The sequence below is a fragment of the Achroia grisella genome, unplaced genomic scaffold (assembly GCF_030625045.1).
Source record: "Achroia grisella isolate CSIRO2021 unplaced genomic scaffold, CSIRO_AGI_Agris_v1 utg780, whole genome shotgun sequence".
NCBI classification, from domain to species: Eukaryota; Metazoa; Arthropoda; class Insecta; order Lepidoptera; family Pyralidae; genus Achroia; species Achroia grisella.
This window is the reverse complement of record NW_026713020.1, coordinates 7,856,843-7,872,467: the sequence shown is the minus strand read 5'-3', so window position 1 is coordinate 7,872,467 and position 15,625 is coordinate 7,856,843. Positions and strand designations below refer to the sequence as shown.

The 15,625-nt window shown below is 34.2% G+C and overlaps 1 protein-coding gene across 1 annotated transcript; it reads right to left on the bottom strand.

The window, feature by feature from the left end:
• Positions 1-71: 71 nt before the first annotated feature.
• On the bottom strand, positions 72-13,417 carry LOC131850966 (uncharacterized). The gene is made up of 4 exons (XM_059201384.1): positions 13,355-13,417; positions 5,179-5,321; positions 3,629-3,772; positions 72-460 (listed from the first exon to the last, which is right to left on the bottom strand). The coding sequence occupies exons 1-4, from the start codon at positions 13,355-13,357 to the stop codon at positions 286-288; spliced, it is 465 nt and encodes a 154-aa protein (XP_059057367.1). The 5' UTR covers positions 13,358-13,417; the 3' UTR covers positions 72-285.
• Positions 13,418-15,625: the final 2,208 nt, after the last annotated feature.

Here is a 15,625-nt window from a genome sequence, read left to right as displayed (position 1 = left end):
AGACTAGTTTTCTATTTATAACAAAAATAAAAACGTTTTAGGACCTTAGAAATTATATTAAGTTTACTTATCTCATATTAAATACAATTATAATTAAATCCTTATAAATAAATAAAAACTAACTGATAAACTTTTACAGCGATTTTCTTACGAAAATTGGTGAAAAAGATTTCAATGTATTTTCACTCAGTGCTTCCCAAATATTGTCTGACGTTAACAAGACATTGTCTCTCAAACTTATGGCGTCGCGTCCACGCCATATGTTTGCGAGATTATTTTGTGCCTTCAGTATATGAAGTTAGGGTTGGTTTGGCTTTGTCGCCCGTCAGACAAAGTGTAGTTCATGCTCTTCCTCTTATTGTCCTCTATGCTCTGCAACAAGAAGGGTGGAGCGGTCGACTGCCTCTGTCTAGAATCCAGTTCTCGCGACAGCTCTTCTACGAAGCGCCCGTCCGTCTGTCTGAAAGAATAAAAAATAAAAATATGCTCGCAAATGTAAACCTTAATTGAATTGGAGATAGAGCCGAGTATTCTTTCTCTTGTACTACTGTTGTTGTATTTTATCCCTAAGCATCTACAGATGATCGTAAAATTAATAATTGGAATAGAGGTGAGGAGTGGTCCTAGATCACTGCCTAGATTGTTACGTGTATATTTTTTATGGAACTGGAACTATAGCAATTGTGATAGTAATATCTTTGGATAATTTAGCGTCATCTAATCCCACGCTAAGAAGAGCTTGTTTTTTTGTAAGAACATACATAATATACATATATGTAGAATGTATGTAATGTAGTCTTGAACAACGCACATCCTTTCAACGACATCCACTAATCTTGTTTATCAAAGACATTATCTCAAGCGGATAAAGATTTGTTTTGTACTGTTATCACCATTGTACTATAGTGCTAATATTTATTTAACTTTGTGTAAATTTTTTTTTATACTACGATGGTGGTAAATAAGTCGAAGGCCCATATAATGGTAAACTGTTACCGTAACCTATAGACGCCTGAGACACCACGGGCGTTGCGTGCTCGATGTCGACCCTTGAGAAACCTTAATGTATCTTTTTGAAAAACCCCATGCTGTAGTCTATAGAGCAAGCCTCGGCAGGTAGTTCATTCCATAATTTAATGATAATAATTTTACTACTCTAATATATAATAATAATAATAATAATCTCAGGACAATTCACACAGCGCCATCTAGACCCAAGTTAAGCTATCTAAAGCTTGTGTTATGGGTACTAGACAACTGATACATATATACATAGATATATTTTTTTTTTGTAAATACATACATATTATACATAGAAAACACCCAGACCGATACAAACAATCAACTCATGAACAGAAATTTTTGTGCCGTGCGAGGAATCGAACCCGCAACCATCGGTCGTAAAGCGGTGCACTAGACCGCTAGACCACCGAGGTCGTCGATATATAAAATTTTCGTGTCGCGGGTTTGGTAACAAACTTCACCGAAACGGCTTTACTGATATTTATAAAATTTTGAGTGCATATCGAGTAGGTCTGAGAATCGGCCAACATCCATCTCTCATACCCCTCCATGATAAGGGTGCCCCACTCCTAAATAAGTTATTTTATTGTGAGTTAGCATTGAAGTAAAACAGTGTGCTATTTTTTTATATTGGGGGGTTTTTTTTTGTGGTTTACAATGGAATGGTGCACCCGCCTGCGCTAACGGTTTACTCTGGCGGGTCACCAGTGGAGGATGATAAGATGAACATGAGGTCAGGTCAGTTAGCCCATTGTGACAAATTTACTAGGAATTTATCAGTATGGTTTCCAGGGGGAACCGCGTGGAGGTCAACCTGACATGGTACATTGCTAGCAATGGGGTCATAAATCCACATTGCTAACAATCACCTTTCCCCCCTATATTGGGGGGTCAGGTGCTAAGACTTATAACACTGCGATCTGTATAGATCTACATATTGTGCTCGCCCTTATTCAAAGTTCGCTAGACCCGTGAGGGACAAGAAGAAGGATATTCTTCGGAGCGATGGTTTTTATCTCCTCACGATAGAATGTAAACTTTCCAAAGGAGATGTTTCGTTTATGCATGAGTGGGCTACAGCCACATAGGATATGTAGTGGCGTTTCCTCTTCTGCTTGGCAAAATCTGCAGATTGATGTGAAGGTAAGGCCTAATTTCGTCATGTGCTCAGCTTGCAGTGTCCAATAGAATAGAATAGAAAGAGAGCCTTAGTCATGATGCATATATTGTTTTTACCCAAACAGTGTTCAGTTGCTGGTGATACAATGCAGCCGTACCCTGTAATTTCACTGCCTAATATCACCTTGTAATCTATACATATAAATAAAACTGGAGTGTCTGTTTGTAATATTGAAATAACCGTTTACTACATTCATATGAATATAAATACGGTACATACATCAAAATAACAATTTTTGTCTGTCTGTTTGTTCCGACTAATCTCTGAAATGGCTGAACCGATTTTGACGAGACTTTTTTTTTAGAAAAAAACTTTTTTTAGAACACACTTTGTGTTCTAAAAAAAGTTTTTTTCTATTCAATTTCAATTTCAATTCCACGCGGACGAAGTCGCGGGCACAGCTAGTCGAATATATATTACAAACAAGCTGCTTGTCGGCTGAAGTAAATGAGATAGCCATAGCAGATGATTTCATAATAAACTCTACGTCATATCTGTGCGTAGATTTTATTGTAGCAATTATCCGATTCAGGCAGGAACTTAGTCATACATTCCTTACATGAGTGAGTGGTGTAGCTGTATAATTATATGAGTCATACAATACATGTCTGAATTAAGTCTATATAGTTAGTTAGATAAGTCTAAACTTTATTATCTGTCTTTTAGTGATGACAATAATCTAGTTTTAATGATAAAAACGAGGCTCATCCTCCACTTATATCGTACCTAATATATAATATACGTATAATTAGTAAAAATCACGGGATCTTACCACGTTTTATATTTATTTGAATTGAGGTGAACAGTTACACGGGTAAACAGTTTACCCGTGATTATGGTGGTTGAAACGCTACCGAAATATCGGGAACTCAGCAAATAAATATAAAACGTGGTAAGATCCCGTGATTTTTACTAATTATTCGTATAAATGATGACCGCGTCAAGTTTAAAACAATAATATTTCAGGATAATTCACACAACGCAAATATTTTGGGTACTAGACAACTGATATATTTTTACAAAGAAAACACCAGATCTTTACAAACAATCATAGTCAGGAATACAAATGTTTGTACCGAGCAGGGAATCGAATCCGTGACCATCGGAAAGTAAGACAGTATTCTAAACCACTAGATTAAGGAGAAATTTGACCGATCAAGAAGCGAGCGCTTGATGGTAAGTGATTACCGCCGCCCATGAGCACCCGCAACACCAGGGGAATTGCAACTGCATTGTCAGCATTTTAAGAAGAAAATAGCTCTTATTCTGTAGTTGTGCGTGGCAAAAGTTTCTGGGAAAACACCATTCTTTCAAATGATTAGGATTACCATCCTAATCCATCCATTTGTGACGTTTGTCTGTATGGTCATTTGTAGATTTTGTATTAAGTCTATGTAATATTTGTAGATATGGAACAAGTCTCACCGGTACGGGTCTGACCGAGGGTTTCTGCTGGCCTCCACATCATCAGGAGAGTACATGGCGAACCCTCGCCGCGATAACTCTTCATCCGGCACCAGGCCGGGGTTGTGGAACGCGTGGTTCTTGTCATTGTTCATTTTTAACCTTCTGAAAATTGTCACAAAGAGTATTCGTAATTTTACTTGCGACTAGCTGGAAACTTTTCAATTGTGGTGTTGGAGAATAGAAAGAATTAGTTGGAAAGATAAAATAAGAAATGAAGAAGTCTGCAAAGGATTATAGAAAAGACCATAAATATTAAGAATAGACGGAGAAAAATGTTGGGGCACTTGAGACGATACGACGAACTTATGAATAATATTATTGAAGGAAGAATAGAAGGAAAGAGTAGAGAGTAAGACCAAGACAGAGCTATATTAAGCAGATTACAGTAACTGAGCGACCGACTATTTTTCGAGACACTGCGACTTATATTTTGTAACGTAGTTTTTTTTAGAAGCTTGTACGTTGTTTTATATTACAAGGTTTGGACATGTCAGTGTTGCTAATGATATTTGATTACTATTAATAATATATGTATGTATTTGTAATAAAAGCGTAGGAACTCGCAATACCTTGGACATATAATGAGAAAGAAAAAATATAGTTTTTTACAAATAATAATTCAAGGAAAGATCCAGGTTCCGTACATCTTGGCTAGAGAATTTAAGACAGTGGTTCGGGATCAGCACCAGATCCCAATCAGAACAGCGGTGGACAAAATTGAGATCGCCAGGATGACTGCCAACCTCCGGTAGGAGACGGCAAATAAAGAAGAAAATGTATGTAGTACCTGATCTTTGACGTTTATTCTTTGACGTAAAACGGGACATTGGTTTATTTATATAATTATTAGATAATCAATAAAAACACTTTTATCTATCTTAAAAAACGTTACGAATTTAAAAATATACCAGATAAATATAAATATAACTAAACATTTTTACAAAATAACTAACTAACATTATTAACCTAAACTAGAGACCTTAAAAAATATAATATAATAACTAAAATATATTATTAAAAGGAGTCACTTTAGTCAAGGTTTCGAAGATACTGGCAGCGTTCTCACTTTGAATAGCTATACTAATTCTTTGCTCGAGGTAGCTACTAGCTTTCAGAAAGGTAAATAACAAATAAAGTAAATGAGTTATTAAACATTTTGTTTAGTTATATTTATATTTTTTGAAGAAATAACTTTACTTTAACACAGCTGGTGAAGATTCTAAGTAAGAATGAAACTCTTCACACGTTTTTTTATATCACCTTAATTATCAAATTCAAAACCGTCCGGCTCGACTACTAAAAACTTTCGCGTGGATTTTGAAAACGGGACAAATTTGCGTCCCAAAATTTATTCCAAGGACCGGGGGGCTTGTAATAATAAAAAGGGACAGTCTCATTTAAAACGGGACATCAGGTCACGTTGAGTATATATATATTTTTCTATGTAAATTGTTTTGATGAATTATTTTGATCGTATCGTGTGAAGGTGATAGATGGGATCTACTTACTGCACTCGCATCCTGCCGGTGGCCTGCATGTCGGAGATGGTTTTCTTCAGCCTGGAGACCTGCACGCACAGCACCACGCTGATGATGAACAGCACCAGCCACACCCCGCCGAACACGCTCACTATGATTATATTCTCTGTCTCCTGCAAATATGATGACCAAATTATAAGTACTCCCGTAGTAAGTACTAAATATGGGAGTACTTTTTTCATCACAGTGCTACACATATTACGAAAGGAGAAAGGAACGTCTGTATGAAATTTTATATATACTGTATTTTTTATATTTATTTTTTTTACTTCCCTATTATGTTTATTATCACATTGTTTTGTATTATGATGTTAAGTAGTACTTCAGCCGCCATTTGATACGGCGAAAGTTTTAATTGTTTTATGTGTTCCTATAGAGGGGATGCTAAATTACGAAATAAATACATATATATTATATTTTAAATGCAGTAGTTACTAGTTACTACTTAGATATATACGTACTTAAATATATTAATATATTTCTTTTTAATTCAAATATAATAATGTTGTGATTTTGCATATTTTTATGTTTTGTTTACCTTTTTAGGTATAATAATAATAAGTGTGGTATACGCCACAAAGCGTAAGAACCCAGCAAAAAAAGGTGAGAAAAAAAATACACCAAGTATAATAATAATAAACTCAGAACAATTCACACTCCACATATGTAGACCCGAGTTAAGCTAGCTAAAGCTTGTGTTATACCCATAACTAGATAACTGATACATATACATAGATATATAGTTTTTAGTAAATACATATTATACATAGAGAACACCCAGAACGATACAAACAATCATACTCATGAATACAAATGTTTGTGTCGTTCGAGGAATCGAATTTGCGACTATCGGAAGTAAGTCAGTGTGCTAAAGCACTAGACCACCAAAGACGTCAAGGTATATATACTGTATTTGCTTCTTATCTTTTACATACTCTGTTTTCTTTACTATATTGTGTTGTAAAATGTGTATTTTGTAAATAAAGTAATCTCAGGACATCATCATCTCAATGGCTGGACTAGTGGTTCAGTGATGAACTTTACTTCCAATGGTTGCGGGTTTAATTCCACTAACGGTGCAAACATTTGTATTTATGAGTATAATTATTTGTATCGGTCTGGGTGTTTTGTATGTTTTTTTTTATAACACAGGGGACAAACGAGCATGCGGCTCACCTGATGGTAAGTGATTACCGCCGCCCATGAGCAACACCAGGGGAATTGCAAGTACGTTGTCGGCCTTTTAAAAATGAATAAGCTCTTTTCTTGAAGGTTTCAATATTGTATCGGTTCGGAAATACCATTGCTGGAAGGTGATTCCACAGTGTGGTTGTGCGAGGCAAAAAGTTTCCAGAAAACCGCACTGTGGAAGACCGCCATTCATCCAGATGATCAGGATGGTATTTCAGTTTCTGGCGGGTGGTACGGTGGTGAAACTCAGCAGCTGGTATTAATCCGAACAATTCCTCAGAACACTCCCCGTGATATATGCGGTAGAAAATGCAGAGAGATGCAATATCTCGCCGCAAAGCCAATGGGTCGAGTCTGTCACATAGACGTTGATTACCAAATGTATATATATTATGTACTATATGTATTTACAAAATAAAAATATCTAAGTAATTATATCAGTTGTCTAGTACCCATAACACAAGCTCTGCTTACCGTGGGACTAGATGGCGTGGTGTTAATTGTCCACGATTATTTATTATTATATATTTTGTATAGTACATGTATAGGCGCCGTTGATACTTATTTATTATTATTAGACAATAAAGATATTTTTATTATTATTATTATTTAATAGAAAATCATTTATTCAAATAAACTTACATTGAAGCACTTTTGAATAGTCATTGCATTTTTTTTTAATCTACCGCTCGTTCGGAAAGCTGTCTCATCACAAGAAAAATGAGCAAGAAACTTGCGTGTTGCTCTTTTAAATAATTTTATTATTACTTTACATTTTTAAGTTTAAGTGTATGAATACAAATCACCAACTAGCACTAATTCAATTAAATACTCAAATAGAAAAAATATTGAATATATAACCAACTGGTTAAACAATTAATAAGAGGAAATCAGTCATAGTGATTAGAGCAGACCAGTCCCCACAAGCAGCACCCGTTCACGAGTATGACGGATGAGCCAGCCATCACTGCGCTCGACCATATTTTAGGGAGCCCAATGACCCGGCCCACCACGCCGCCACAAGTCTGGACATTTTAGTGAGCATGACTACTCAAAACACTAGACCACGTCAAAGCTACTTACAATTGCCATCTGATAGTTATAGTATTCACATTTTACATAAGAATGCATGCGGCAATCAATACAAAAACCGCTATGCTTTCATATTTCTAAAATCAATAAATTTAATCTGAGCTGTCAGCTTATTCGAAGTTTCTATTAAATGAAAGCTATATAATAACATTCCCTCAATTTGACGCGAACAGAACCGCAAACTGCTACTAGTTACGAATACGAAGGTTAATTATAGAACATGTTAAACATGGTGCCTTGACTGTAAGAGTGTTAATAAAGTTAATATCGCGTTCAAACAATTCATAATCTCTACCAACATCACTTTATCTTAGAGATGCCAACCGTCCTGTTTTCCCAGAGCATGTCCTAGTTTTTATAATGTCCTGTGGTGTCCTGGATAGCTTTTAAGCAACGTCCTAGGTTTTAAAACGCCCTGATAAGATCATGTATTTTCAAAATTCACGCGCCATTTTTATAATACCTGCTCTTATAGTAGTTTTTTTTAAATAATTTTAAGTATTAAAAACTGATTATTATCATTACTTGAATTTTATTAATTTACCCTATTGATATTATATAATAATGTAATTATAACATGTATATTACTGAGTTCTGGTTTTAAACTAAATTGTCCTGGTTTTCCAACTTCAAATCCTAGTTTTTTTTAATTTGGTGTTGGTAACCCTACTTTATGTCAAGAATTTAGGTATACAGTTGTCCTAGATATGTGTATCATAAAGTTGGAGTAATTGGCCGGATATATAATATAAAAGACAAGCACACAAACATACATAAATAGAATATTGTTTCACATATTACACATAGAAATAATCTTTATTCAAATAAACTTAATATAAGCACTTTTGAATAGTCATAACATTTTTTTTAATCTACCGCTCATTCGGAAAGCTGTTTCATCACAAGAAGAATAAGCAAGAAACTTGCGTGTTGCTCTTTTAAATAATTTATTCTTACTTACAATTTAAGTTTAAGTGTGTGAATACAAACCACCGAAAAAAAAAGGAAATTTGATCTTAAGACAAACAATTAAAGTCCATTTTCAAAATTTGTTATTTTCGAGTTAATGCAGTTTGTAACTAAACGTGCGATAGTCAGTTCTCATCTCGAAATCATTCCGAACTGACGGTAGATTTGATGGTTTTATAATTGGTGGTTTTATAATCTGCGTTTCGACCCCAAAGAGACCTTAAATTACCCTTTTTTCGTGTAATCTCTAGTACCTTGGGAGGTAAATAATAGATTCTACCAGAGTTTTATAATGTGCGTTTCCAACCCCAAAGAAACCTGTAATTACCTTTTTTTCTTTTAATCTCCAGGAAATACCTTGAGAAGTAAAATAATAAATTCTTCATTAATTTAAAATTAATTATTGTTTGCTGTGACGTCATATATTAAAGAGTTAATCATATATAGTAACATCGATTTGATTGGTTAGCGACACATTCCTTCGGTATATCTCTGATAACGGGATTGCTGTATAACTTATTCACTCATACCTACAGCTGTAACACTCGTATTCTCTTATCTCTGGTTACCTCAGTCGTCATATTTCCCACGCGTGTTCTTATAAATCTCGAAATGGAATCTTACTAACCCTTACTGCCTTTCTTGAAATAGAAATAGAAATATTCTTTATTCAAATAAACTCATTACAAGCACTTTTGAATAGTCATATTTTGATTCTACCACTCATTCGGAATGCAGATTCATCACAAGATGAATGAGCAAGAAACTTGTGTGTTGCTCTTTTTAATAGGTGTTTTTTTTATATAAATAATTACAGTATAACAAGTAAGAGGCATGCGATAATCAACATAGAAGTCGCTACGCACTCATTATTAATGTAATCAGATAATATTGTCAGTGCTATAGATTTAAAGTTTTTCCATAAAAACATTATTATCGTTAACGAATTCTTCAATTTTATAGTAAGCTTTTTTGCAAACGAACTGTTTTATTTGACATTTAAATCTTTTTTCTGGCACATTTATAACGGACTCTGGTATTTTATTGTAAAACCTTACGCAATTGCCATAAAACGAATTACTAACTTTAGCCAAACGACATTTAGGTAAAATCAGTTTGTTATTGTTACGTAAGCTTTTATTAGTGCAATCACTAACTCTTTTGAAACTGTCTATATTCCTTCTGGCATATATGATATTTTCATAAATGTATTGAGAAGCAACGGTGAGGATATTTGATTCCTTACTAATATTATTGTTATGAATCGTGATTTCTGAACGCATCTATTTCGATACTTTTCCGAACATCAATATCCGGTAAACTGTATTGATACACTTGTTTGATAGAAGTCTAAATAAAAGCATCCAAAAATATATTCATCGTTTCGTATCATTTAGAATAACAACAAAATAGTCATAAATAGTGACAATTATAAACCGCTTTTTTTTTTTGGAGCTGCAGCTAGCCTATACAGCTTCACCGGAGGATAGGGGGCGATGGCACTCCAAACCAAGGAAGGACTTATGGAGCGGCTGAAGGCCAACTCTCGCCTGACGGATACGACTTTAGTCTGATGGCACCGCTAGGGGTTCGAACCTCGGCTCAGGCCGTCGTAATATCGATCCCCATTTGAATTGGACGGAGGGGAGGACTGGGGATGATCGGAGGGGTATAAACTGCTGTGTCCGCGACTTCGTCCGCGTGGAATTTTATTTAATTTTTGTAAAATAAAAGTAGCCTAAGTTCCTCCTTATTACATCAGCTATCTGCCAATAAAAGCCCCTTCAAAATCGGTCCAGCCATTCCAGAGATTGGCCACAGCAACGCGTGGCCGGGTCTGATAGTATATATATATACGGCGCAAATATACTCGTATATTCAAATTCAAAATCATTTATTCATGTAGGACATTTTATCCGATTATGAAAATCAAAATTTTAACATTATAATTTTAATTGTTTCCCTACCGTCCAGTTCAGTATATAGATCCAATTGAGAAGAACTGGCAAGAAACTCAATTGAATTACTTTTTTTAAAAGCCAGTTTATTTACAATGTATATTTATATAGGTGTCTATGTCTAACATTAAATGAAAATCCCGTGCATGAACAACTATTGCCATGCACGCTCGTCATTCATCATGGTATAATTCATTCAGAAAATCAAGTTAAAATCCACGCGGACGAAGCTGCGGGTACAGCTAGTTTTTCTTTCTTTCTTCTTCTTTCTTATATAGAAAGATAATAGGTAAAGTAAACGTCATCAACTTTGCCTATTAGCATGCTAGGATAAGTGGAGTATTATTTATATTCACTAGGATTAAGGACATTAATATATAATCAAAGATTAGCATAAATTATATTAGTGTTGGAAACTATTTTTATACCTTTTTTATTATCTATGTTTTTTTATAATATTATATTTTTTCTATATGACATAAGTCAATTTAATACAAAAAATATTCTACAACTACAACGGTGCCGTTTTACTTTTTGCTCGTCATCTTGATCTCCATCCTTCACAATTAGTCTAGCCATTGTTATATGTATATTATGTATGTATATACAAAAATATAAGTTTCTACTCCCACGACCCCACAGACATTTTGCCATATATGTACATCAAAATCACTATTAAAAGGTCTATGGTAGAAGGCTGAATGTTTAGGGGTTTATGTATTTATTAAAGCCACATTATAAAAAACACAACAAAAAAATTTGTCCAAAAAATAAAAAAAAATATTAGGGATGGACAACCCTAATTACTTAGGGGTATGAAAAATAGATAGTAGCCGATTCTCAGACCTACTGGATGTGCATATAAAATTTCATAAAATCGGTCGAGTTTTGGAGGAGTATGGTAAATAACATTGTGACACGAGAATCTAAATATATATAACTCAAAGGTGACTGACTGACATAGTGATCTATAAACGCACAGCCCAAATCACTGGACGGATCGGGCTGAAATTTGGCATGCAGGTAGATGTTATGATGTAGGCATCCGCTAAGAAAGGATTTCGATTTATTCTATCGCCAAGGCGGTAAAATAGGGGGTGAAAGTTTGTATGAAACTTTGTCAATTTTAAACCGATCGGGCTCAAACTTTGCATACATAAAGCTACAATGACATAGGCATCCACTATGAAAGGATTTTGAAAAATTCCACCCCTAAGGGAATAAAATAGGGGATGAAAGTTTGTATAAATCTTCTTAGATTTTGTAGGCCCTAATTATTTACACACGCTAAACAAAAGTAAAGCCGCAAAAACTACACCTAATTAATAATAATACTTACTACTACGCGAGCGAAGACGCGGGCAAAAGCTAGTTTTATATATATAAGAGAAGTACCTATTTATTTCAATTTAGTACAATAACACAAAAGCTTTTGTTATTGATAAAAAAGAAATAATCTATCGTAAGTATTTATAATATGCCTACACTGAGGGGAAAGAGGATTGTTAGTAATGGATATGCTCTTATTGCTAACAATGTACCATGTCAGATTGACCTCCACGCGGTTCCCATCCACGCGGAAACCATCGTGATAAATTCCTGGTGAATTTGTCACGATGGAAAAACTGACCTGCCCTTATGTTCGTCTTATCATCCTCCACTGGAGCCCCGACAGCGTAAATTGTTAGTGCAGGCAGGTGCACCATTCCATAATTAAACATTAAATATATAGGTATATGCATATAATATAGGTATATATATATCCTTACTAATATTATAAACTAGCTGTACACGTGACTTCGTCGGCGTGGAATTTAATTTTTCTAAAATGAAAGAATTTTTCACAATACAAGTAGCTTAAGTTACTCCTTATTACATCAGCTACCTGGCAAAAAAAATTCCGTCGATATCGGTCCAGCCATTTCAGAGTTTAGCCGGAACTGTTTGTTCCGGCTAAACTTGTAAAAACAGACAGACAAAAATTGTAAAAAAACTTATTTTGGTGTATGTACCGTATTTATATTCATATGCATGTAGTAAAAAACGGTTATTTCAATATTACAAACAGACACTCCAATTTTATTTATATGTATAGATGTGAAAGTAGGGACGTTCGTTACACTTTCACACAAAATCTACTGAACTGATCCTCATGAAATGTCCTACACATGTTCTTGGACACATCAGAATGGACATAAGTTACTTTTTATTTAAAGAAACAAATATTTTTTATAAAATAATTTTTACCGCGGGCGCATTTAGAATATTTATTTATTTAACTTCAATGCACACAATACAATATATATAGTACAATACATATGGCGGACTTAACACCATGCGGCATTTTCTATCAGTCAACCATTAGTGGTGCAGAGAATTATTGTTGGCGGTGCAAAATGATAAACGTAAACAAAATGCAACAAAATATAAACAGTACAAAAAAAATTATATATACATAAGAGATACAATAATATATTACATAAATATATACAGAAACAGAGCTGGTGCGGCATGTGAAGCGGCTGAAAAAGCCAAAACATGTAAATATAGGGGTCTAGACTCCGAATATGAATTTGTCCCATTCGGTGTCGAGACCCTTGGTCCGTGGGGTCCTAGCGCTATAAGACTTTTCAAAGAAATAACGAAAAGGTTAGTCGACATCACAGAAGACCGAAGAGCTGGCAGCTACCTCGGACAAAGAATTAGTCTAGCTATTCAAAGAGGGAACGCTGCCAGTATCTTCGGAACGTTGCCTAAAGGGACCCCTTTTAATAATATATTTTAGTCATCACATTATATTTTTTAAGCTTTTTAATTTTAGGTTCTTAGTTGTACAATTAGGTTATGTAAATAATAATAGAACACAAAAATATAAATGTATAAATATATACAAATATTGTACTTATATATTATTAATATATATAATTTTCTCTCACCATTTTCTAAATCTCTGCCGGTCTCATTGTTAATCTACTGCCGTGAACAGCACGCACTGTACTGACTGTTATAATCATAATATCAAATATGTTATCAGTTATCGTGCTATCACACTGATAACGTGGCCATCTTAGTTTTGATACAGTTCGTGGTCGGAATTCCATTAATAATTTCATGTCCTCATTAAAATCAACAATACTATCAGTGACAAACATACTTACGATCATCCAGATTCAGAAATCCAGACAGACAGAAATGTGGTAACTGTCAAATTAATAATAAACTTTATTAACTTTAAGTCATATATATTAAGGGGATTATTAGTGATGTGGACTGATGATCTTATTGCTAGCAATGTACCATGTCAGGTTGACCTCCACGCGGTTCCCCCTGGAAACCATCGTGATAAATTCTTGGTGAATTTCTCACGATGGGCTAACTGACCTGATCTCATGCTCATCTTATCATCCTCCACTGGTGCCCGCCAGCGTATACTGTTAGCGCAGGCGGGTGTACCATTATCCATAAAAAAATCTCTCTCTCTGGGTGATCTCGGGTGAAACATAAAATTGTAATATTTACAGAGGTAGTAGATATCATATTAGTATTATATAATAACTATCTACTTGCCCCGGCTTCGCACGGGTGTACATGTATTATACATATAAACCTTCCTCTTGAATCACTCTATCTATTAAAAAAATCGCTTCAAAATCCGTTGCGAAGTTTTTAAAATTTAAGCATACATAGGCACAGACAGCGTCAGCGACTTTGTTTTATACTATGTAATGATAAACTGACTAAAAATAATAATAATAACATAAATCCTGTTGAGTTTCTTGACAATTCTTCACAATGATAATAATAATAATCTCAGGACAATTCACACAGCGCCATCTAGACCCAAGTTAAGCTAGCTAAAGAGCTAGTGTTATGGGTACTAGACAACTGATACAAATACATAGATATTTTTTTTTTCGTAAATACATACATATTATACATAGAAAACACCCAGACCGATACAAACATTTGTATTCATGAGTATGATTGTTTGTATCGGTCTGGGTGTTTTCTATGTATAATATGTATTTATTTACGAAAAAAAATGTATCCATGTATTTATATCAGTTGTCTAGTACCCATAACACAAGCTCTGCTTAGCTTGGGACTAGATGGCGCTGTGTGAATTGTCCTGAGATATTATTATTATTATTATTTGAATAAAAAATATTTCTATTTGTAATACGTAAATAGAGAGGTCCGTACGATAAGATACGTAAGCGTGAATACAGAGATAAGCTCTCTCTTTACGCTTACGTATCTTATTGTCACATTTATCACAGATTTAATGTAAATAACCACATAGATACAACACCACACATTGCAAACATGGGTTCGATTCACGCGGTGCAAAAATTTGTATTAATGAAAGAAAGAAAAATATTTTATTCAGTGCAATGTAAAAAATACAATATAAACAACAAACGAAAAAAAAGAGCATATAAAATGTACATATAATTAAACTTAATTTACCATAATTAAAAATAAACATAATGAGTATTTGTGTCTGTCTTGCTGTATGTCGAGTACGACGGATGAGCCAGCCATCACTGCGCTCGACCATATTTTAGGGAGCCCAATGACCCGGCCCACCACGCCGCTACAGGTCTGGACATTTTATTTATTTATTTATAAACTCTTTATTGCACCAATAGAATTAATACATAAGAATTATAAAGAAAAGAGATATGGAAGTACAAAAGGCGGTCTTATCGCTAGAAGCAATCTCTTCCAGACAACCTTTAGGTAGAGAAAATACAACAAAAGTGGTAGGTGGCGCATGAATAGAATGGAAGAATATATATATAAACGTAATAATAGGGATAGGATAATAATACCAATAAATATTAGAAAATAACAAACATTATATATACTATATGTAAAATATATACATACATAGATATAAAAATATAAAATTACAAAAATTACAAGCAAAATATACATACATATATAAATATATAAATACACAGAAATACAAGTACAAAACAACAATGTCATATGCAAAGAAACAAGACACATAGCAAGAAGGAATACAGGGAGATTTAAGTGGAGAGGTAATGGGATTTAATCGATTTCTTAAAAATTTTAGTGAGCATTTAAAATTTTAGGGGAAGAATTATTCATTATTATGATAACTAGTTGTAAATTTGTATTTAACATCAATTTCCTGCTACAATAAGTACATAACTATGTTAATACAGTGATAAATT